General features: G+C 40.8%; 2 protein-coding genes across 8 annotated transcripts in view; one reads left to right on the top strand and one right to left on the bottom strand.

Annotated features, from left to right (window-relative positions):
* The window catches only part of SMAD5 (SMAD family member 5), a 30,391-nt gene extending 11,631 nt beyond the window's left edge, over positions 1 to 18,760 (top strand). For 3 of the 7 annotated variants that reach the window (XM_040078087.2, XM_040078083.2, XM_040078085.2), the window contains exons 2-7: positions 6,495 to 7,015; positions 8,148 to 8,399; positions 9,529 to 9,648; positions 10,271 to 10,492; positions 12,779 to 13,035; positions 13,952 to 18,760. In XM_040078087.2, coding sequence (XP_039934021.1) covers positions 6,613 to 7,015; positions 8,148 to 8,399; positions 9,529 to 9,648; positions 10,271 to 10,492; positions 12,779 to 13,035; positions 13,952 to 14,095 — 1,398 coding nt within the window. In that variant the 5' untranslated portion in view covers positions 6,495 to 6,612 and the 3' untranslated portion in view covers positions 14,096 to 18,760. Of the gene's footprint in view, positions 1 to 2,410; positions 2,597 to 6,471; positions 7,016 to 8,147; positions 8,400 to 9,528; positions 9,649 to 10,270; positions 10,493 to 12,778; positions 13,036 to 13,951 lie in introns of those variants that run through there. The other 4 variants (XM_040078082.2, XM_040078086.2, XM_058422479.1 and 1 more) reach the window with 3 other exon arrangements.
* A 1,935-nt stretch (positions 18,761 to 20,695) lies between these two features.
* SMIM32 (small integral membrane protein 32) lies at positions 20,696 to 23,576 on the bottom strand. Its single transcript, XM_040078393.2, is given in 4 exon segments — positions 20,696 to 22,590; positions 22,592 to 22,613; positions 22,788 to 22,913; positions 23,073 to 23,576. Coding segments are annotated over 3 exon segments (438 nt in total). The 5' UTR covers positions 22,847 to 22,913; positions 23,073 to 23,576; the 3' UTR covers positions 20,696 to 22,233.
* Between the last annotated feature and the right edge of the window lie 1,606 nt (positions 23,577 to 25,182).

Genomic DNA, 25,182 nt, shown 5'->3' with positions numbered 1-25,182 from the left:
AGAAGACTTTTCCGGCTTGTTAATTTTTTAGCATACTTCAGGGTTTATGAAAAGTACAAGATGCCCTTTATTTTCCCATTTTTTTCTCCAAATGTAGTACTGAGGTCATTCCTAATCACCCATTTGCTTGTCCATGTCTACCAACCTACCAATGGAGGCATAGGCCTTTGTTTTCATGTTTAGTGAAATGTAGCAGTGCTTTTCTCTGGAATTTTAATTAAGAAATGGACTCTTAAGTTGTAGTTATCAGCTTTGGTTAGAGTAGATCTTAAATAACATTAAAAACAGGAGGCAGTTTCAGGGCTGTCTACTGTTGATGGTGGCATTTTCCAGCATAATGCCTCTGCTGGAAAGTGCCAGTTAGCTGAAAGGAGTGTGAGAAAATGTACAATTCTGACAGAACACTTAAAGGAGACAGGCCTTGCTTCAAAGATGGAATTTTTAGTTTTGAGGATTTCTACAAAAGCTAATTGCTTACTAATTAGAGCATTTGCAGAGACCGGGGCCATGGGAGCACTGTTTTTTTTTTTTTTGTTGTTGTAAATGTGGATGCTTTAAGAAATTGATAGTACTTTTTAGGCATGGCAAGTTTTGGTGTTTTCTCCCTCCCTCGCCCTTCCCCTGTATGAGAGTTAAACTCAAGTTTTGCTGTGGTGCAGAACTGATTTAAAAGTATTCTTTGATGATAATTTTTCTGAGCTTTTATTGACATCAGCTGGAAGTGAGGGTGCTTTGGAAGTGCAATGGAGCTCTCTTAGTGATCTCTTTGCCTGGACCTCTTTTGTGGTATAAATCATTGTCACTGGTATTATTTTTTGACAGTAGTTTTTGAGCAAATTTAAGGAGAAGCAGAGGCATCACTTTGCTATTGAGCTGTATCTTCCATTTACATTGTATTACTTGCTGCTTGTGCTTGGCCTCGGAGTTTGTTAGGTTTCTTGTAAGAGAGTGCTGGTTAAATACTTAGCTGACAGAACTAAATGCTTCAGCTTTTTTTTTTTTTAACTGTGTTAGATGGTGTACAGATGTGGAAATTAAAAGCAAAAATATTGTGTGAGAAAGCCCTGTCAGCAATTGTCAGTAGAGTTTTCTGTTTGGAGAGTAGTCACGCTTAGTAAAAGTTTTGAAGACACCAGACAGTTCTTTTCTGTTCTTGTTTACATATATTATCAGTTAGATTATATTGCCTTACAAGGCGTGTTTGAAGCAATCTAGTTCTAGGGTAAAAGCACTTACCATAGATTTTGGTCAGCTGGATGTACATTAGTACTGCAAGCCCAGTTCTGATGAAAATACCACAAGTTCCTTTTTGATAGAATTTATAAAATCTCTTTCATCCTTTACTTAATCTTGTGGGGAGAAGGAGGAAAAGAAGCTTTTTCATTGTTGGTGTTCTTTGTGGCTGAGATGTTGCATAGTGTAATGTAGGAAAAATCTTTTTGGTGTAGAGGCTGTGGCAGTGGTTTGAAAGATGCAGGCCCTTCAAGTTTATTGAACAAGTTTTTTAACCACAGTGTCATCATAGGATTTGTTCTATGCTTGATGTGTATAGAGAAACTGTGGAGCTAACATTTCTCCTGTGTTTGTTCTCAAGAAAAGACTCTTAATATGTGCCATTGCATGGGGCTGTATGCTGGGCTGCAGTGTAAGCTGTAGACTTGGGAAAATGATAATAAAACCCAAGCACAATCCTGCACAGTTCCTGTCAGGAAATTTATAAGGAAAGAAGGATTTTAATAAAACCAGGTGAAATTGATGTGCGAGGTTGTACTTTTAAAGAAAGTATTGATCTGTGTCTATAGCATAACACTGTAATATACTGCAGTTGAATTTCTGAGCTTTCTGTGTGAATATGTATGTTAATGTGTGTATGGAGTCAAAACACTTGAGCATTTCTGAGTTTGAAGGGCAATAAAGTTAAGCACAAGAGTTGACTGCAGAACAGCTTTAACTGCAGATCTGCAGCAGCACTAATGAACTCCCAGTTGTGCTGCTGGTTATAAGTGGTGCTTTGTTTATTGTATGAAGTTGAGTCTCAAAACAGCTTCTAATCATCAGCAGTGAAGTTCCTTGTTTCACGTTGGGTACGATGCTACGGGAGGCTCCCTGAATTTGCAAACAAGTAAATTAGTGGGAAGAGAATAGTCCTTGTACATTTGAACACAGGCTTAGTACTGGCAGTAGGAAGGGATGAGGGTCATTGCTTTTACCCATTTTATTCTTGTGCTTGTGAAAGCATCATTCATTGCCCTGCTGCTTGTGATGATGGTTTGCTTGGTTAATGGTACTTCAAACCTAGATTTTGCGGGTAGGAAATTAGGTTGGCATCAATGAGAGAACGTGTTACATACAAAATGCATCTCATGAAAATGGGTACACCATGTGTAATGTTAGATTTTCTGTTCTGCAGTGGCTCTTGCTCAGGTCCTTTTAGCCAGAAGGAGATTCCTCAATATGACATCAGATGAACGTACTGAACTTGCCAATGTAGGGGGCTAAGAAAATTTCACAAGAGCTGCTAAAAGGAAGTCAAGTTGCTCAGTATTTGTGATGGCAGATGGAAAGTGGTGGAGTTCTCCATCTACATAAATGAAATGTAAGTTCTGTTGGCCAACTTTTTTTATAGCTGGCTGGCTGGATGAAGTATTAAGGAGAGGGTTCAAACAATGGACCTGTTCACCCGATAGTTTTCTTCCACTTGCTGTAGTCATTAACAAGAACTTTAAAAGTATAAATAATGCATGCCCCCAAAGTCTAATTTTGATAAGGTGATTACTTACTTTTATACTTGCCCTTTAAAAGCCCCCTCATGCTACTCCATGTAATTCATTACACTCACTCCTTAAAGAGTGTTTGTAACTGATTTTTTTTTTTTTTAATGTAATAGTGTGGTTTTCAGTTGATACTCTCTTGTAGCTCAGCTGAAAAGTTATTAAATAAAAGAAGTAATGCATAATAGACCCTCTGCTTCTTAAGGGAATTTAAGTAAGCTTTTTTCCCCATGAAAGTTGTTACCAGCTGTGTCTAAAGGTGCAGCAATAATTTGTGCAGCACTGAACGAAAATGCGACTCTTTAAAGCATTTGTGTCTGTATTCAAAGCTCAGTGATGCTCTGTGGTACAGCAATCGCAGCTCGTAACTTGTACTTTTAAGCCTCAGAAGAAATTGATTGTAAGTACAGATCATCTGGGGAAGCTGTTCCTGGCAGATGTCAGGATTGCTTAGAACCCTTTCACAAATTAGATGCTAAAATTAAGGCAAATGCAAGTAAATGTTCTAAATGTGGTTTATGTCACACATTCAGAAATCTAAAAACCCTACATGAATTGCAGTTTTTACATGGAAATGTTTGGTATCTACATAAATACCTGAGCCTACTGCTTCGTGGCCTTAAATAGCTCATGAAGCCAGCTCATGATTCATGAAGTTTTATAATTCTGCCTTGTTTCCTTAAGAAAAGGCAAAAGCTGTAAACCTTCAGTGTTTCGCCTTCCAAAATGAACTTCTGGAAGGTGTGCAGTGGGATAAATTCACTGTCATTTTGTACTTCTCAAAGCCTATTAGTATTTCATTGCATTTTCTTTCTTGCCCTTGATTTTCTTGAATAGGTTCAAATACACCTCTGCTGAAGGCTTGAAAGCCTCATAAGTGGCCAGAATGGAATTACTGTGAATGGTATTAAGGTTTTCAGCTTCAACCGTCTCATTTTTCAGTGCTTAGACTTACAAGCATGTATGCGGAAACTTTTTTTGAAGAAGTTGAAGCAGTTTTGATAAAATCTGTTCTGATGCTTTGGAAATACTTGTTTTACCAGGCTTTGCTTTATGTTGATGGGCCCCCAGACAAATGTAAAGTTTTTAGAGTTAATTGTGTTACTGCAAGCAGATTATTTCTAAAAAGACAGTTTGTAGGACAGTCATTTATCAAAATTCCCTTGACAATTGCCCTACAAATATTAGTTACTGCAAAATATCTTAGTAGAACTGTTCCAACTTCCTTTCCTTTTAGTGAACTTGTTTATTCCAAGAGCATACTTGTGGGTAAGTGATGTTGAAATTATATAAAACCAATAAAATATTTTTCTTAGTGGATGCATTATGTTCAAAATACTAAAAATACAAAATAAAAATTTACATGATCATAGCATAGAATCCTAGGTCTTTTATCCCATTATCCTGTAATGGGATAGATCAGGGGATGTTTGTTTAAGATCTCCTTTGAGCTCAACTTAACTAGAGGAATTTCCAGTGCATCTTCTGCCTTGATGATGCTTAAGGTTCTTTGAAAACATAGCTGAAAGCAAAAATAGAACATTTTAATTGTCTTCTGGTCTGAGATTCTAGGTGGGTTCATTTCCTTTTCTAGGGGTGTGAGCAGTTGCTGGTCTTGTAGCTATTGAATGTGTGCAAGGCTTAAAAGTAAGTTAGGTGCAACTATAGACAGCTTTTACTTTTTAAAACAGTAGACTTTTATCCTCAGAAAAGAAAAAAAAATCAGTCTGAGTTCCTGGCCAAGTTCATCTCCATTTATATATTTCCTGTTACTTTGAAGGGTGCAAAGGTTCTCATGTGTAACAATCTGAGGGAGCTAAATTACTCTGAAAATGCAGACGTGGTGATATTTCTGAAGAAAACAGGTGATGGGTAATTATTTGAGTTTTTTCCTTTACTGTTTTCTCAGTACCTTCTTCTAGGGAGTTACTGAAGCAGTGGGAGACTTCTATTCTCTTTTTTTTTTTTTTTTTGAGAGGGAGAGCTCTAGGAAGAAAGACCTTCAAACAGTTTTTCTGTTTGTTTTGCTTTTCCATTTTTTTTCCCCCGTGTTACTGAAACAAAGCTGAATAATCAAAGAAGTACCAATGAGATTAAGCTACTGCATGAAATAAATGGATTTTTTTCCTGTAAAGGAACACCAAGTGTCCTTGGGTTTGTTCCCTGCCTTCCTCACCCTCTTTACTCCATAATAAAAAATATGGGATGGTTACATGCAGGACGTAAATGCCTTGCCTAGGGATGTTTGCTGTAGCTTTGGCTGATGGTACTTAGTACACGGTTCTGTTATATAAAAATATCTGTCCAAGTGCCTGAGTGAGCCAGTAAATGTGCCCAGACACTTAAAAAGCGTTATCAGATGACTTTTAGTTTATCAAAGATGGGAGGAAAAAAGATCTTCTTGATTAAAGCTAGTAATCTGAAAGAACCAGGGCAGAGATATTTAACATTTTGCTCATCCCCCACCCCCTTTTTCTCTTATGTGCAGATTTGGTGTCTCGGGCTAGGTAGGTGTTCTAATTCACCGTGGTTTATCAAAAGTGGAGAGACAATGTTGTTTGGCAGTCTCTGTAGCAAGAGAGGAAGCATCTTTTGTTATTGACATCCTTTCTCTTAGCTCTGCTCTTGCTTTTTGCCAGCTGCTCATTGTCTATACTTGCTTATTTAGTATTCACAAGGGATTTTACAAGTTCTTATCAGTTCGTTGCCACAGCACATCATTTCCTCTTGTCATCGGTACTCCTTAAATTGCTGGGGGGAGGATTTGCATTAGGGCTGGTGAGTGGTAAAACACCATTCATGAGCCAGTTGTTCTGCTCCTCTCCTTTGGAGGCACTTTGTAGTAAAGGTCACATTTTTCTAGTGCTTACTCCACCATGTCTTTTCCCCCCTTCTTTTTTCTGGGGAGAAGAAAACAGTTTTTTTTTGCCAAGGTTAAAAATAGCTAGCTCTTCAAATACTCTTCTTAAAAGATATAAGGAAGTGCAGCATAAAATTAGCTACAGCTAAAAAAAGGTTGACCACCTCTCTGGGTGGCTGGAGAAGGTTTGGTGTGGTTGTTTTTTTTTTTTTTTTTTTTAATTGGGTTTTTCTTTTAATTGTGCTTTGTTTTCTTCATCTACAGTTTCTTCCTAATTTCTTTCAATACTCTCAGAACCATGGGGTAACTAATTAGAGCTCAAGAAAAAGCAGATGCTTTAGGGTTTTTTTCCTTTTTGGAAATAAAGATCCATTTGAGAAGCTGAGTATTTCCATGCAGTATTGGCCTTGGGACTGCTGGTTCCACCCTGCCTCTTACTTGTTTCTTCATAGCAGGTTTGGTCTTCTAATGCAGCCCTGTGACAGGGGTGTATTGTTAGTTTTATCTTCTGAGAGAAAGTAATCACTTTAAGGAATATTAACAGGAACCGTGCTGTCCCTGTCATCCCTTGATGGTCCCTTTTCCCACTAATCAGTAGTGCAAGCTTTGGGGACTGATTACTTTTTTAGACTGTGATCATAGTACTTCTGGGGTTTTGTTTTGAAACAAAATCGGGTGCAATGCTAGGGTTGAAATGGGAGGTCTTTTTGTATCTTGCCTTTTTGTTTTACCGCAACCTTTACTTGTTGGCTAATTCCTTGTTAAATTATCTTTTTATTAGTACTAAATTGGAGGAATCTATCATCATTTTTGATGCGAAGACTTCATCACTGACATCTCTATGTTCATTTGTCATCCTCCAGGAAATAATACGGCTCATCAGTTGCAATAACTTCTTTGGGTATACGCTGACATTTATTTGGGAAAAAACAAATAAATAAACAGACAAAACCCAACAAACTTTTTGAAGACTTGTGTCAAATGACGTCAATGGCCAGTTTGTTCTCCTTTACTAGCCCAGCTGTAAAGCGTCTGTTGGGCTGGAAACAAGGAGATGAAGAGGAAAAATGGGCAGAAAAAGCTGTTGATGCTTTGGTGAAAAAGCTGAAAAAGAAAAAGGGTGCTATGGAAGAACTGGAGAAAGCCTTGAGCAGTCCAGGGCAGCCCAGCAAGTGCGTTACTATCCCCCGCTCTTTGGATGGACGGCTCCAGGTTTCTCACAGAAAAGGCCTTCCCCACGTGATTTACTGTCGTGTGTGGCGCTGGCCGGATCTACAAAGCCATCATGAGCTGAAGCCATTGGATATTTGTGAATTTCCTTTTGGATCCAAACAAAAGGAAGTCTGCATCAATCCATACCACTACAAGAGGGTGGAGAGCCCAGGTATGTTTGAAAGTTACTGTCCTAAGAACTGAACAGAATCTTCAGTAACCAATTAACTATTCTCTCCATCCTCCTCTGGTACTGTACTACCAATGAAAAGAGGCAGTTTGGGAGGGGAATATTCAAAGTGTACATTACTGGTGGGGTTTTGGGGAGGTGTATGGTCCATTTTGTACTAGCTGTTTTCTTTGGGAGTGATCACCGTTTTCCCACAGACCTCATAAACCTGCTGTCCTTAAAGTTAGTAGCAAAGTTCTCCTTTGTAGTAAAATAGAAAGCAGTGATGTGTTCTTTCAGGTTCAGTTTCTTTGAGAAGCTTGTTTCAAAATCTCAGTCCCTGCAAGGAGGTTGGTGGCTGCCTTTCAGGGCCTTGCTATTTAATTGATGTGTGACATGAACTGAGAAGATGAAAAATAAAGTTAATAAAATTTTAGGGTGGTAGAGTTCCCCACATGACTTCCAGTTAGGAGACAGCAGAGATGAATGGAACCAAGAGATGTGATCAGTTAGAGGAAGGTGTGTGTTAGGTAAGGAGGCTGCTGTTAAAAGTGTGCTGCTGTGGGAAAGGTGAGGAGGATTGGGACTGCTGTGGGAGAGATGAGGAATGTTGCTCTGGACAATGTGGTGAGAAGTTGTTTCCCATGCTCCCCAAAGTGGTTCTAACTCCAGTGCATTGACTGTAGTGCTCCAGTGCACTGCTGCAGCACTGAAATTCTAGACTCCACCCATCCTGAAGTTAAAACGTATGGTGGTACAGATCTTCTTTCTCTTCTTGGAAAGGACAATATGTAACTATATAGTTTGACTGTAGCAATAGAGACTGTATTTCCATTTTCTGTGACTTGCTAATATATGCAGACTTGAGTTTTGCACTTCTACAAGGCCATCTTCAAGTTGTTTGAAATATGTTTGTGTTTTTGTTATTCTTGCAAGAGTAAAGTTTGAATCTTCTGTCAAGCGTGATGTGAAGGAGAGAGGATGGGGTAAAGGCATGCCAGATTCATTCTCTGCTCCTCTTTTCCACCCCAGCTAGAGTTGAAATTATCACGATGAGCAGAACAGCACATTATTTGTATCTCTTCTATCTCAGGTTTTAATCTAAATGTATCTGGGTTCCCTTTGTTTTTTGCAGTTCTACCTCCAGTGTTAGTGCCTAGACATAGCGAATTCAACCCCCAGCACAGTCTGCTAGTTCAGTTCAGGAACCTCAGCCACAACGAGCCCCACATGCCGCACAACGCCACATTTCCAGACTCCTTCCAGCAGCCCAACAGCACTCCGTTCTCCATCTCACCAAACAGCCCCTACCCCCCTTCTCCAGCCAGCAGCACTTACCCGAGCTCCCCAGCCAGCTCGGGGCCATCCAGTCCCTTTCAGCTGCCAGGTGAGTAGAGCCTGAACGGCAGTTTAATAAAAATCATTGAGGTGCTGTGTGTTGTTGAGACCTGTGACCTCAGGAATTCGTGATACTTGCCATAAACAGATTTTTCTTTTGTATTTTGTGGGATTTTTCTTCCTAGTTTTGTCACTGGTTAATTGTTACAGTTTTATTTTTCCAACTGTTTTGTGTCATGGATGTAATACTGGTGAGTTACTTTGCACGGCTTCACTATAGAATAACTAATCCATACGTTAGAAGAATATTTAGCAATGAAAAGAAAGGAAATGCAGGATGCTGAACAGGAATTTTACTGATGTCTTTCACTGAATAAAACCCCTTAGAATATGGTGTTTAACTGGAGAAAAATATCATTTTTGTTGGGAACAGATTGGATTAAACTGATTCTGTTTAACTGTGTTGGAAAATACGGGAAAAAATGATAGGGACAAAGGAAAGAAGCCTTACTGGTTCTGTCTGATTATTGATGTGGTTTATGAAGCCAGGAATTTAATAGAGTAAAGATTATCTGTGTTGGCCAAGTACTGGGATCACTGGGGTGGATGCATTTGTGGGGCATAGTGGGGTGCTGCCACACTCATTGCTGTGCTGATGGCAGAAAGCAGATCCACACTTTTGTAATGAGCTCAGCCTGCAGGAGCACCAAAAAACCCCAGGCTGTTCTAGACCTTTATTATACCCAAGTAGTTATTTCTTCTACTGCTTTATTTTTGAACACTGAGAAGAGGGTAGGCAAGAAAGCTCATGTTTGTGTGACAAAAAGGGGGAAGCAGTCATTTTGCCCAAATGCAGGAGTGCAGGTATTAAAGGAAAAAAAAAAAAAAACAAACCCACCAAAAAACCCACAAACAAACAAAAAAAAACCACACAGAAAGAAAAATGTGCATTTCATTTTTTTCAAATTTTCAATCTTGTTATTGCTCTCCTAGGTAAAATTTCAGCTATTGAAGGAGTTTGCTGTAAAGACAGCTGGCTGTGTTCAGATTTCTTTGAAAATGAGGTCATGTTTTTTAACATCTTGTTGGGGAATATTTTTGTGTGTTTACAGCTGTAGAATGTAAAAATAAATACTCTAAATTGTTGACGTTTATTCTTATTTTTTTCATGTTTGTAGCTGATACTCCACCTCCTGCCTATATGCCCCCTGATGAACAAATGGGGCAGGATAATTCACAGTCTATGGACACAAGCAATACAATGATCCCTCAAATCATGCCAAATATATCTACCAGAGGTAAGTTGTATAATCTGGTGGAAAATTACGTAGTTTGGCTTCTTGCAGCTCATGACCAAACTGAATAAATAACTTCAAATGGGCCAGTAAATCTTGCTGGTAGGTAGAAATACTCCTCCTAGGCAAACTGGGACTGAAAGAGATGTAATTGAGCATAAAACTTGCCTTGCTTATTTTTATTTTCATCTTTTCCTTTTAAAGCTTCAGGTGCATAATGTGGCTTACAGTGAGTTGAACTTTTTTTCTTTTCTTTTCTGCTACCTTTGCCTGTTGCTGGAACAACATTTGCAAAAGGCTCTGAAAATTGAGTCCCCAGTTATAACAGATGATTTAAAAGTGGGTAGAAGAGTTATGTTTTACCTGCTGTCACATAGTCTTTTGTGTGTGTGTGTGTGTGTGTAAGGCTGTTTTTGTTTAATATTGCACTTAAAATCAGAAAATAATCATAAAATCAACAGGCCAGCTAAAATGCACAAAGGTCAAAATCGTTAAGATTATAATCGGGACACTTCTTGCCCATCATAATTGTTCACTAAGATTTCACTTAGCTGTTGGTGTTTTGGAAGATCTGCTTGACAGACCTTGTAGCTTATGTAAACTGTTGCTTGCATTTGCTTTTCAGATGTTCAGCCTGTTGCCTATGAAGAGCCCAAACACTGGTGTTCCATTGTGTATTACGAGTTAAATAACCGTGTTGGGGAGGCTTTCCATGCATCTTCCACAAGTGTCTTAGTAGATGGGTTTACAGATCCCTCCAATAACAAGAACAGGTTCTGCTTAGGTTTGCTCTCCAATGTTAATCGCAACTCAACAATTGAGAACACTCGGCGGCACATTGGCAAAGGTAAAACTGACTTATGAATGAGAAACCAAGTCCTTGGTTTTATTTCTGCTTCTCTATGCTGCAGTGGTGGTTATTCTCAGATGAGAATGCTAGAGGTAATCTGAGATGTGATACATTATCTATCTCTCCAGTACTAGAAAACAACTTAGTTAGGCATGGTTTGATTCTAATTAGTCAGGAATTGCATGCATTTTTGTTTGTCACTAATTAAAAAGCCTAAATATTACCCCTTCCTTACCAAACTAGATTGCCATTGGGGCTTGCTTGTTAAGGTAAATGATGTGTAGTGGTCTGTGTTTCAGCACCAGGAAACATTACAGGATTTGCCATGATATTCTACATTATATCTACTTCTTAAATCAAATTCTTCATACACCTTTACAGCATGTCAGAGATTTTTTTTTTTGTTTTGTTGTTGTAAGGTATTACCTGCTGTCTGCAGTATGTTTAAATATCTTGGTGAGTTGGCAGCAGGACTTTGAAGTGCTAATGCAAAACTGCAAGGGCTCATTTGTCTTGAGTGAATCCATGGGGCGTGGATGTGTGTGGGAGGGATTCCTGGAGACAGCAGGTTTTGCAAGATCTTCTAGTTTTCTTGTGCTGTTTTGGCTGATAGTACATAGAGATGCACAGTTTTCATCTTTGATGGAATGTGCCTGGATTATCTTAAACTGTAGAACGCTTTCTGAATTTTTTTTTTTTTTTTGTGATTAACTCAGTCCTGAGAAGAGAACCCTGTTTCTCTTGCACATGTTTTGAAGCCTTTTTATACCTAAGAGCATTTGGTAAAGTTGGTCTTGAGTTTTGATTGATGGAAATTTCACCCTGTCCCATAACATTCTTTTAATTAGAAACTACTGTAAATATGACAAGATTTTGCAGGTAATTTGGAGACCAGAAGTTCTATTTGTATCTGTTGGAAACTTGACTCTGCAATGCAGTTGTCCAAAAAAAAAAAAAAAAAATTATAAATAATATTACAAAGGGGAACAAGTGATTTGTGGAGTGTGGGTGGTTTGTCAGGCTCTTTTGTTTTGGCTCACCCCTTTTGATGGTATTGGCAGAGAAATCTTGTGCATCTGCCTAAGGTCAGAAGTGTAACCAGGACCCATCATCATGTTGTACAATAGTAATGAGCTTTAAAATGTCTGTGTCTCTCATAGTAATTATTGAACTTAAACTTTGCTCTGTGGTAACTGTTCTGACTACAGTTAAGGTTATTTAGGGATGAAATACAGTTTATTTATGGCTTTTGCTTGGAAGGTCTTGAGATTTTGCCTCCTTAGAACCACCTAATCCTGTGTGCTAAGGCTTTTTACTCTAGCTGGCAAATGGTGGTCACTGTCTTTTTAAGTAAATAGGGTTGTGTTGTGAAAATGCATTCTTGCCCACCCTAGATTCTCTGACAGCCAACAGTTCCTCTGTAACCTCCATCCTACCAGGTGGATCTAGCAATGTTCACAACAGTTGCTGCTGTCTGAAAGATTAACTTGCATTTGTTGACTTGCTGCAGTCTCCTCTGGCACACCACAGAATAGTCCAGAATGGATTCTCAGGGTATTGCAGGGAAGATTTAAACAGATCTATATCCCAACCATGTAAAAACTGGGATAGGGGAAGGAATGCAGGTGTCTCAGTGAAGCAGCAGTGAGCACCTGAGTTTGGGTGCTGAAGGGATGGGCAGCTTTTGTGTGTTAATTTTTAGTCAGTAATAATGTTGTATAGACTTCAAAACGTGCATAGCTGAATGCAGACAAATGCGATAAATCCAAGGGCTTTGTTGATGTTAAGGTTTGTAAAGCCTGATGGTAATTAAGTAGAGCAACTAGCTGGACTTACCTGTCGCTTGGCTTGAGAAAATGTACTGAAAATCAGAGCAGACTGTGGATATACTTTCTCATTCCTGTCCATTACTGACCCTTCTCCCAGGACACACCTATTTCTGTTCTAATTAGTATAGGCAGAAGCTGCCAGGTGTATAAAACTGGAGTTTTAAAACCCACATAAATTCTCTAGAAGAATAGCTTGAAATAACAGTTGAAATGTGGCAGGAATTTCTTCATTCTGTTCTGTGATTGATCAGAGAAGGACATCTAGTGGCTGGTGTATCATGAGCCTGCTGTGTTGAAATGAGTCAGTGAATTATAGTGTGAGCAAAAGCTTTTCTGAAAACCTCCTCAGGCAGAGATTTCCTTTTTTCCCCTCCAGTAACACAGAATTTACAATAACTACCTCAAAATCAGAGACAACAAAGTAATTTGAAATGTCCTTATCTTTGTTTTTAAGGAGTTCATCTCTACTATGTTGGTGGAGAAGTCTATGCTGAGTGTTTAAGTGATAGCAGCATATTTGTACAGAGCAGGAACTGCAACTACCACCATGGCTTTCATCCAACAACTGTATGCAAGATTCCCAGTGGATGCAGTCTGAAAATTTTTAACAATCAGGAGTTTGCTCAGCTTTTAGCTCAGTCTGTCAACCATGGATTTGAAGCAGTATATGAGCTCACCAAAATGTGCACCATTCGCATGAGTTTTGTAAAGGTAGGTTATTCTGAGGGTATTTAAGTTTATTGTGGGTTTGGGTGTTTAGCAGTAATTCCATTAGCTCTGTAGCAAAGCTGTTTTGGCCTGATGTGGTTCTTTTCAGCGATAAGTATATTTAAAGTGATTAATTGGGGAGAGGGAAATCAGTGCGGGGAAGAAAAAGCACAGATTGCTGTATTGAATGATGGCTGTGTATTCAGTTACTGCAGTATTCAGGATAGGAGTTTATTCATTATGGTTGCTGTAATTTTATTAAAGGAGATTTAAGTTCATGCTCTGAATTTCAAGGATTAAACTGAATAACAAGTCCACTAAAAGAATGTGAGTAGAAACGGGCATAATTATTGAAAAAAATTTTCAGCTTCTTCAAACTGATTATTAGTTTAAAGCAGTCCCTGGTTATGTAAGTAAGACATGATTTGAGTTTCTGAGGTCAGGCTGTGTTGTTATTCTCCCAGGAGCATTTCCTGGGCATTGTTTAATCAAGATATTGTCTGTCTCAGGTTTAGTGTGGAGTCCAAACTTGGGCTTTCCAGGCGTTTTGTTTACATCTTCTCCAAAAGATGTCTCGTTGGTTTTGTCGGTTATAACAAATACTGCTCAGTTTGAGAGTGTGGAGGAGAGGGGGAGCAGGAGGTTGAAAGGGAAGAGAGATGTGACCATGGCTGGAGTCATCCTCAGGTCAGCAGTGAACTCCACAGGAGCCTGTAGCACATGGGACTTGATTCAGGCTTCCAGGTGCAGCTTCCCACCTGCTCCTTCCCAGCCTTGGGTTTGTTCCTTTAGATCAGTGTTACTAGAGTCTGAATTACCTTCAGATAAGTATCTTGAGATATCCTGCTTCTTGTTAGTAGTTATTTTAAAAGACAAGCATGTCCTCAAACTGATCAGTACCATTTTGTTCATTTTCTAGGGCTGGGGAGCTGAATATCACCGGCAGGATGTCACAAGCACCCCGTGCTGGATAGAAATTCATCTTCATGGGCCCCTCCAGTGGCTGGATAAAGTACTTACACAAATGGGTTCTCCTCTTAATCCCATCTCATCTGTTTCATAGTGCTGAAATTCCATCTTCGGCCTTATTTTTAGAGAACTTATTCTAATTCTAGAGAAACTTCCAGTGGATACTGTGAGCTATATGGAGAATGGATCTTATGATTTAACTTTTTTTTAGATCCCTTTGTGACCAATTCCATTGTGTATAGCTAATCAGTTTTACATTTCAAATTGTTCGTGTGATGCTTAAGTGACAGTTGAACCCTAAGGGAAAAAACAGTCTATTGAAAAATTCAGAACACTTTCCCCCTTCTTCCCCTTAAAACTTAAACAGACAAATGTCTTAACTGGAAAACCTTTTTGTCCTGTAGGGACAAGAATTAATGAAGACTGACTTCAGAAAATAAATACATACCATAATTTGTTTTTTTTTAATGTTTATGAAACTGTTTGAACATGTGCAGCTCCAGCTTGCAAGCTGTATTTTTAGCATAGTGTTTTAATATCTTAAGGTTGACATCTGTCATAAGCAAAATTAGACTTTATTATGGCTAATTTGCCTCAGATTGAACAATGTGATTTTTTTTTTATGTGTACACATGAAATATACTTTTTACAAATATTGGAGTGGTGTAAAAACACTTGTATTTTCTATTGGAAAATGCTGTCATAAACACATTGTATATTAATGCAGAATAGCAGTTCTTAGCCTTTTCCCATTTTGGTTTTGTAATATCTCTTTTAACCACCATTTAAAATAGTAATTGATCCAAGGTAAACATCCTGCACGTTTCTGGAGTAGTGATTCTTGTTTTGCTTTGATTTACACTCATGCCGTTTGGATTTGGTTGCCAAGGCTATTTCTTTTTAGGTACCTTTCTCTATTTTAACATAAACACTACTATTTGTAAATGGCAATGCTTACTACTTTTTGGAAGGAATAAGCGTTTTGTTTTCTTTTTGATGTTCTAGCTGTTTATTTTACCTGTCTGGAATTGATCTGTGTTAGGCCTTTTTAGCCTCTCAGTAGACATCATGCAGTATTAGTGATTACGCTGTATTTAATTCACTTTCAAGTATGAGTTTGAGTCTCTTTGAGGACTATGAGTGGCTTAGCAAATGACTAAGTGAATGCAGGAGCTTTTACTTCCAGATGATGTAATTTAATTCAGACCTGTTGGTGATGACCAAAAGTAATCACTTCTTTGTAGTCTGCATGAAACAGTGCTCTTGATCCTGTCCCTGATGGCAGGGGTTCAGTCAGAAAACTTGTAACTGTGGTTGGCATCTTTATGGGATTGAAGGACTGTGTTAATATGATGCAATTTCTCTCTCACATCTAAAGAATCACAGAATGTTAAGGATTGGAGGGGACCTTAAAGATCTCCTGGTCCCAACCCCGCTTCCATGGGCAGGGACACCTCCCACCAGACCAGGTTGCTCCAGGCCTTCTCCAACCTGCCTTGAACACTACCAGGGTTGGGGCATCCACAGCCTCTCTGGGCAACCTGTGCCAGTGCTTTACCAGCCTCACAGTAAAGAATTTCTTCTCTGTGTCTAAGCTAAATTTGCCCTCCTTCAGTTTGGACCTGTTACTCCTTGTCCTGTCACTTACAGTTCCAGACACTGTCCCTCTCCAGTTCCCCTGTAGCCACTTCAGATACTGGAGGGTTCCCACTCAACCTTCCTTCTCCAGGCTGAGCAGCCCCAACGTTTTCAGCCTCTCTTTGCAGGGGAGGTGCTCCAGTCCTCTTACAGCATTGTGACCTGTGGACTTGCTGACTTGCTCCTGCAGTTCCATGTCCTTCTGACTCTGAGGGCCTCAGAAGTGTGCTCAGCCCTGCAGGTGGGGTCCCACCAAAGCAGAGCAGAGGGGGCAGTGCCCTCCCTTGCCCAGATGCCCGTGTTCCTTGAGATGCAGCCCAGCATTCCGTTGGCTTTCTGGGCTGTGAGTGCTCAGTGCCAGTTCACGGTGAGCTTTTTACAGTCACTCCCAAGTCTTTCTCTGCAGGGCTGTCCTCAGTCACTTCTCTGCCCAACCTGTAGCTATGTCTGGGATTGCTGGGTCCCAGGTGTAGGACCCAACACTTGGCTTTGTTGAACTTCATGTTTGCATTTGGCAAACTTTGGTAGAGAATTTAAACACTATAGTAAACACTAAAATCAATTACATAACATACACATTTCCCTTCTTTATATCATAAAAAGAGGCTGAAAGAAACATGTTAAGAGATTTAGAAGTGAATTATATACAAAATTTTGCATGCAGAAAGACCCTATAATGTTTTTTAACCTCACCTTGCTTTTGCTCTTTCCTGAACACCTCCTCAGAAAAGGGTTCAGTGTTTGGGGGAGAGGCTGAAGACTAATATGCAAATACTTATTCAAAGATGTGTTGCAGTTAATTACTGCAATCCTGAGAAAATGATTTTTTAAACAAGTTCTTGTGTCTTCTGTTGAATGACAGTTTCTCCTCAAATGTGGAAGTCATGCATTGTATGGTACCTAAGTAACAAATGATCTTAAAGGATTTAAATTGTTTACGTGTCATTAAAATGTTTTTTATGAATTGCCTTAAAGGAATAAACTGTAACACTTCTGCAGAACCCTAATGTTCTTTTGTACAGGAATTTCTGTGTTACTGTTTTAGTTTTTTGTGTTTTGTTTTGTTTTTTTTAAACAGTTTCTCAAGTATGTTTGAAAACAGATGAGTGCTTCTTCAGGAGAAAGGGAGTAACATCATTTGCCACTTAGTTTTGGTTTCTTCCCTTTCACTCCTTGGAGCTGCAACCCACAGACAGTTCTTTTGATTGAATAAGATGCCAAGTCAGTGGGCCACAGGATCCAGCTTCTATTTTCTTCTTAGGGCCTGACGTTTGTCAAGTTGCTGAATATGTATATTTGACACTACAGAATATTTTATTTCTTGACTAGCTTATGTAATAAATGACATGGCACATTGAATTAAGGAAAGATTGCAGTTGTAGGTACAAGATTTTACTTTATCCAAAATGTTTTTCACCTGGCTTCATCTCTGTTCACTTGTATGCTTGTATGTGGCCAACTGAATGACTCAAGAATGGGTGCTGCAGTGGGTGTTGTGAGCCAGAGCTGGTGCTTAGTGCTGGTATTGTGGTTAGATTGGCTACCCATGCACTGAACCACGATTTCTGCAATAATATCCAGTTAACCCACTTCTGATGCTGTCATTAAGTACTGAAGTGCTCTGGCATTTTTCTGCTTGTGTACATATTCTGGAACTGCAGTAGCTGCAGTGCTGGGATATCCTTGTTACTGCTGGTGTTGGCAGGGCAGGCTTGCAGGAGCAAACACAGTCAGATTTGTTTGCATTCTACTCTGTTCCTTCCTAGTAGGGCTTCTTGGGAGCTTTCTGCTTAGCAGGTTTTGTGTGCTTCTGGTTCATGGTGTTGCTAATCCTGTTTTGTTCATCTGTGCTGCTGATACAAAACTCAGATATGGGTGCACGGATAGATTGAATGGAAAGTTGTTTGGTGCCAATGATATGTGAAGTGTAGCAAGAGCAGGGAGTGCTGCTCCTGGTACAGAAATCACCCATTGGTCTGGATAAAGGGATGGGGAAATTGCCTCAGCCAGTGGTATGGTAGTGGCAGATGGAGCCTTTCCAGTGTGGCCCAGCTTAGACTGAATGTTTCTCCTCAGTAAAAACTGATTTGGCTTTTGTAGTGTATTTTCTTCTTTCTGGGCATCTTTCTGCTTTGCACCAACCCCAGCACTGACTGACAGCTTTGGCGATACCAGCAGAGAGCCTGGAGCAGACTTACCCTGGAGGCTTTCCTGGGAATGCTTTTACAGTCCCTGAGATAAGACAGCAGCTTGGCTGTTGCTCCTTGAACACCTGGGCCTTGCTGGCAGTCAGGCAGTGCCTTGTGTATTGCACTCATTAACTGCATTAGGCATGAATTAATTGTCCATGAGGGGCTGACACGGTTATAGAATCTACAGGACCAAAATAAAACCACCTAGCACGACTGACCGGTGAGAGACAAACCTGACAGAACAGCCCAACAGGCAAAAGAATGATGAAACAGCCCAGGTGTTAAAATTCAGGATAAAATTGTTTAAAATGTTGGTATTCTTTTAGTTTTGCTTGAAGCAGTGGTTTATTTTCCCCACAGTATTACAATGTGAAAGTTGTCGATTCTTGGGTGTAAGATTAACTTGGATTCTTGCAGTATAACTCTAGAGGACATTAAAATGTGTCAGGCTTTCCTCACTGGTCTGAAATAATAACTTTTTCAGAATATTGTTTTACTTGCTCAGAGTGTTGCTGGTGATGGTTTCTGGAAAAGCAAACAAACAAACAAAAACCGAAACCAAAACATTTTCTGAATGTTCTGCTTCAAATGACAAACATGTGACTAAGTTTCTTCTGTAGTTGTGAAGTTTCCCTTGAGGAGGGTTTCCCATTCTGAATTCAAATCAATAGACCAAACCATCAGATTACAACATAATGTTGCTTTTTTGTGCTGCTCCATAAACCTGCTTCTGTGTTTGTTGCAAGCATAACCTTTATGCTTTTGTTTACATTGTAGGAAACACAGTTCTAGCAATGAGGTTTTTTCATTTAACTCTAAACATCTTTTTATTTTGTAATTTTAAGATTACTAGGTTTTGCTATGTTATGTTTTTAAAGATATTTTTTGCATACTGCTGCTCATATTTCAATAAACAAAACAAAAAACCCACAGATTCTTCTGATTTATTTTATCTGTAACTCTGTGTCTTAAGTATTTGTTTACAAGGGTTAATTTAATGTAACTTGCTGCTGATGCCTCTCCATGTCCATATTCCTCCTCTCACAAAGGTGATCCTGTCATTTAAAAAAATGCTTTTCTGTGGCTTTTTGGTAGCGTAGTAGCTGCTGTGCTCTCAGAAGCAGAGACTTAAATTATTTCATTACTTCATTTGAAAGAATTCTTTCTACTGGTAGAATGCAGCCAACTGAAATGGTATCATTTTGACAGTACTTACAGAAATACTTCTGTTGGTAGTACAAAAAATCGTTTATCTATAAGAATTCAGCAATGTGATAGGAATTCCTGCAACAGGATTTCCTGCAGGACTTCCTGCAACAGGAAATTTGAGAAGAAAGATGGGTTCTGCTGGGTCCCCAAAATGTTAACAACCCAGTGTTCAGGCAGAGCAATGGGATGAGCGAGCTCCCAGTTATGGGATGCTCTCGGAGTATGGAGCTGCTGGTTTCTCCTTGCTTAGTACAGTGCTGTGGCAAAACTCCCTGTGGGCACTGCCTGTGCCAGTGGCTCGGGCAGCTGCATTCAAAACCATCCACAGCTTAGAGGGTGAAGTCAACAGAATGAAACATCACAGTGATAATAATCCATTGAAAGGGTGGCATCAGCTTCCAACCATCTCACTGCTTCCAGGTGGAAGTGCTGAGTTGTTTCCCTGGCTCGGAGGGAGAGTTAGAACCTTTAACACACAGCTCCTGATTCAGCAGAGCACTTAGCCATGGGTGTGAATTGTACAGGTGCTCCTCAAAGTGTTACAGGAGCTGCTCATCCCTTGAAAGCAAAGCTGATAATTAAGAATTTCTCTGAATCGGGATCACTCTGCTGCTCGCAGCCTCGTGCCCCAGATTCCTGGTGTTCCCCTCACCCTTTGTGTTACAGTGTATTGACCTCCAGTCTGCCTTGAGGAAAGGCCATCAGCAGGGGGGAGGCTGCTGCAGTGCTGTGTTCAGGGGCTTTTGAAAGGCACATTGAGAAAATGGGATTTGGTAAAAGATGCAGGGAATGGTGTGTTTGTATCAGGGACAGGACTGTGACTGGCAGAGAGTGAGGGGAAGGGATGGAGAATCCCTTTGGGACTCCACATGTGTTGTACGCTTAATAAAACAGTTCAGCAAGTGAAGCAAAGCCTGACAGTCCCTCCCTGGTGTGCTTGTGGTTGGAAAGTAGATTTTTTGACCAGCTTGAATTCTGAGCCTGGTGAAACAGAATGTTTTCTACACATTCATTTCGTATGTTACCTAAAATTGTGGTGGTGCCCCATCCCTGAAGTGCTCACAGCCAGATAGGAAGGTGCTTGGAGCAACCTGGCATTGGAAAATGACCCCCAACCTGGCAGGGGTGTTGGTACTGGACAATCTTTAAGGTCAGTTCCAACCCAAACTGTACTGGGATTCTATGATTCTGAATATCATTAATAGAGCTTTCTTCTGCAGTAGAAATGATCCTGGATATTGATGAGAGCAACACAGAGCATGGATAAAAGCATTCCCAGAAAATCAGTTAACACTCTCAGCATGACAGGTTCTTCTGTAGTATTACTCCAACCAGGCTGTGGAGAAAAATAGGATTATTCCGGAGCTATACTTGAATGTTTAAACAAAGAGTGCAAAGCAACATGTGCTCTGTCAGGCTCTGAGGCTTTTGCCAGCAGAAATTCTTAGACCAAACTCATTATGGCTGGTAGCTGAAAACAAGCTGTCATTACTTAAAAATAAGTAAGAAATGCCTGATTTGATAAAAGTTGATTTATTCAAAAAGGGCTGAGAGAAATACATTTGGATTTATTGTTTCTTTCTGCATTAGAGTAACTACTTGGAATTACACCAGTTAAATTTAGGTCAGAGGAAATATTGGCCACATATTAAGGAATAAAATATTGAAATCTGTTATGTAGTAGTTTAACTTATTTGAGCAAAATAAAACATGGTAACAAAGACAATGACATGGAAGTGTTATCAACTGCAGGTTTTGGGTTAAAAAGGGAAAAGCTTGCAAACAGAATTCCATATATACACATTTTGTCTGTGTTCTTGAGAGCAAGCTTGTATGTGTGTGTAACTGCATTGTAAAATCTCATTTGGATTAAATGACTTATGTACACATATATACACACAGCTCCTCTGGTGTACTCTGCCGGTCAAGAACAGGGTTAGGAGCAGCATCTGACACCACTTTGAAAACATTTTCAGATGATCCAATACCCAAAACTACACGAAAAATAGGATTTAGGACTGTGTGGTTCTGGATAGCTGCAATTCTCCTAATGTTGAGCCATTTGAGTTAAAAAAAAAAAAAAAGAACAAAATAAGTTCTTTGCCCACTGTTTGTGGGAATGATGGACACTCTTCCCAAGTTCATGCATCTTGATCTGTAACTGCAAGTTTACAAGATACCAGCATCTACAAAATAGCTTGTCAGCTACCATTGTTAAGCAGAAGCTTTTTTGTTCTGATTTTAGAACAAAATCAGGTAGTAATTTGAAATGGTAGGGGTTGCCAGTGACCAGTGTTGAATCAAGCTGTTGCCATATTGATAACTCATGCTTGGGCTAGGTTTAGATGAAGAGCAAGGAGTGGGGATACTGTGCAGTAAAGTGATTGTTCCTATAAAGCTGTGTTTTATGGCTTACAGAACTTACCCACTTTGTGTAACAAACTCAAAGCACTCTGCTCACCCCTTTCATTAGTTTGCATAATACCAAATATATTCATTTTCTTTCCCCACTTTTCCCCATCCCGATCATTTTGGTTTCATGCTGTGGCAAATAATTTCCTTTGCAGCTGTGAAAGTCAAAAATAAATTCCATAGGTAATAAGAGTTTCACATAAGTAGTAACTTAGGAGTTGATCCATGATGCATTCAAACACCAAAAACACCCTTAACAGAATGACAATCAAAACCCTAAATAAACATTTTTCATTTTCTGCTCCTGCCTGGTAGGCCTCCCACGATATCACCATGCAATTCCAGCAGCAGTTGGGAGAAACGGGTCTGAAAGTAAACTCATCTCAGTGTGGAGCTGCTAGGTAAATACATTGGGGTTTTTAACATTTGATGCTTGGTTTTATAAACATGGGCTCCACCAGATGCCCAAATCAGAGATTGTTGTTAATACAATTATCCTTGTATGGATGCTGAATGGATGGATAATGACATTTGCATACACAGTTTAATCGGGAATCACGGGGCAATTTTTTGCAAAAACTGTATAAATTTGCTAAAGCATTCTCCTCAGTTCATAACAGAACTTTTTATTTACAGCTACTCAGATTGGCACACAGCGTAATTTTCAACAATCTCCTCCTGCCCATTACTCTAAAGGGGGTCACATCCTTGCACTGGCACATGGCACTAACTCCTCATTGCACAGGGTTTCTGGTGCCTGCTCCTGCTGGAACGAGAAGTGTCAGACAGCTTGTGTCCTCCACGGGTTCCTCGCCTCCCTGAGCGATCTGTCGTAAGGAAGAGTAGCAAAAAAAGAATTTTTCAGCTGGCAGTTTATGAAGAACACAATGAATGTCACAGTCAAGAACAGAAAGAAAAACAGGATGATGTAAGTCACCAGGTCTGGCTTATTTATTTCCCCTTCTTTTAACACCCTGGCTGTGGACATGTAAAGAGCGGAGGAGCTCACGGGTCTCGGAGTGCTGCTCAGGTAGGGCGTGTTGGTCTGGATCATTAGGTGAGCTTCGGTGGCACTGGTTGAATTGAGCAATTCACTATACATGTTCTTGCTTAAATTTCCTCCACGGCAGAAGTAAAAACAGGAGGGCAAACGCGGTCAGTCTTTGGCATAGGAAAGAAATAATGTTCCTGCTTGTAAAAGGCTGCAACCCAGCCGCATGTTGCCTAAAGACAAATTAATTCACTTGCACGGCTCAGCGACTTTCTTTTAAATCTTCTTGGCTCACATTTACATCACTCATCCACAAATATTAATCAAAAGAAAGCCACGGGTACCTCGTGTCCCGGCCCGTGTTCCCCCAGCACGCCCGGTTCGGGGAAGCGCGCTGTCTCATCTGCCGCTCAGCCGGGATGCGCCGGGCGCTCCGGGGCTGCGCTGGGAGCTCCGTGCCGCCGCTGCACCTGCATGGGGTGAGGGAGAGCCTCTGCCAGCGCCGGCACCGGGCACCGGGCGGCCGCGGCTCGGGCTGGCAGCGCTCACCGTCCGCGGAGGGGAGGCGCGCTGCGTTTCCAGCCGCTTCGCACAAGTGGGATGCGCATAAATCCGGGGTTAAACGGCACCTGCGTGGATCTGCTGCTGCCCTGAGATCCTGCCGGATTTGCCGTCGCCGTTCTCTGCCTCGGGAGGCTCCGTGCTGCTGAAATCCTGGTGAAGCATTAGGTGACTTTCTTAATCCCAGTTAACGGCGCTCTCCGGAGCCAGCGTTAAGAGGCTGAGCTTTCTGCTTGAGATTTCCAGGCACTCCTCTCATTGCTTTGAGGAAAAGAAATTTAAAAAAATATTAATATTAAAAAAAAAAAAAAAAAAAAAAAAGCAATGTCCCTTTGTTCAAGAAAGTTACGCCAAAAAATCTTCCCCGGGGATGGGCGAGGGTCAGTTCTTTGGAAACCTGCTCCGTGCTCTGGGCTCAGCCGAGCTGCGGGCTGGGGCTGTCGCACCTGACTTTGTCCCCGACAGCAGCCCCAGGGCAGCGCCGCTCGCTCCGTGGGAAGGGCAGAGCTGCGTGGTGCTGCCGAGAGCTCCGCAGCCCGTGGTGCAGCTGGCAGTGACACGATGCTAAAAAGGAAGAGATCTTCGGATAAATTCCCGTGAGTGCCTGAGGCTCTGGCTGGAGGTTTTGAGCTGGGGGAGGGTAGCAGAGAATGGGACAAAAAAGAAGAAAATTGCTTCAAAACCTTTCTTTCTTTCTTCCTCAGTCCTTTATTGTTTAAATCTAGAGCAATCAATGTCCCTTTTTTTTTTTTTTTTTACTTTTCTGTGATCCCCAGCACCCTCTCCAGCCTGACAATTAGCATGTTAATTCTTTTTTTTTCTTTTTTTTTTTTTCCCCAGCAAATTGCTTTATGCTGCTATTAGCTCCTGGCTGCTTGCCAGCTTGCTCTCACAATCTCCCATGCATCAGATAAGCGCCGTTAATACTTTTATTTTAACGCATTGCAACTTGAAAAACGCGCAGGGGACAGAGCTGGAGGCGAGAGGAGCCAGGGAGAGTAACTGGGCAGAGGAAAACACCATCCCCAGCCCCAGGGTGCTGATCCCAGCAAATGCTAAAGCTGCTTATGATGAGCTGTTGCAGCCCACAGTGCCAGTGGTTAAACATTTCACTTAACATAATAAATGTTTCTGCTGAGAGAGAGCGAATGAAGAAAAGAGAATTCTTCTGGACAGTTAGATTTGAATGAAATCAAATCGGCACCCTCTGAGGCCCTGGTTGTTCCTCATCTCCTGCCAAGCTCCAGGTGCTCCAGTTAAACCCACTGTGCCTCCAGCAGCTCTGCTGGCGTGGTAGAAAGCTGACACAACTCTGTCACATTCCTGTTCACATCCTCCTGCATCCATCCTCAGAAAAGCCATTACCTGTGTGCTTACTTACAATTCCTGGGAACCCTTTTCTCCACAAGGAGATCTTCCTCAATGGACGGTTTTCTTGATTTGCGTTCCTCTCTCTGCCTCCTTCCCCCGTTTTTCAGCCCAGGTGCTCTGACCGCCTCATGCCGCTCTCCAGGATGGTCTCGGGGCTTTCCCTGCCTGCCCCCAGTGCTCCTCCTGGGAACACATTCCTGCCCCCGGAGCCACGGGACTCACACCTGTTTACTCTGCGGCTTCAAAGAACAGGGCACCGAGGCAGGGGGCTGGAAAAGCCAACAGAGCCGCGGAGTTCGCAATTGTCACGTTGCAATGTCTCCTTCAAAGAGGGGAGTCTGTGAGCAGCAGCACGGCAAGGCTGAGAGTCTCCCCAGCACCATCCCACCGGCAGCTCTCTCCTCTTTGAACTGTTTTTGAGCTGAACAAAGCTTTATATGCTTTATTCATTTATTTCCTTTATTGTTTTTGTTAATATATAGGAAAAAACAAGAAGGCTTCCCAATGGTCACAGTGCTGCTGCCCGGGGCAGGGATAAATCCTCGGGGTGCTTTACAGGTGCTTTGTGAGCAAAAACACCTCGGGGAGTCCTCTTGCTTTTTGGCTGGTGCTCATATAGAAATGGATGAGAAGCCTAGAAATAAATCAGATATATTTTCTGTGGCACTGTATTCAGGCTTATATCTTAAAACAGCTAAATTGCCATAAATAACACCTTAATTGCAAAAATAAGAGCTGAACCTTTCCCTTTTTTTCTCCTTAATTTGGAAGGGCATTTAAAGTCTTCAGTTCCTTGTAATTTTTCCT

Source organism: Hirundo rustica, chromosome 14, assembly GCF_015227805.2.
Source record: "Hirundo rustica isolate bHirRus1 chromosome 14, bHirRus1.pri.v3, whole genome shotgun sequence".
Classification (NCBI taxonomy): domain Eukaryota; kingdom Metazoa; phylum Chordata; class Aves; order Passeriformes; family Hirundinidae; genus Hirundo; species Hirundo rustica.
The sequence above is the reverse complement of the archived record's forward strand: the minus strand, read 5'-3'. Positions and strand labels throughout refer to the sequence as shown.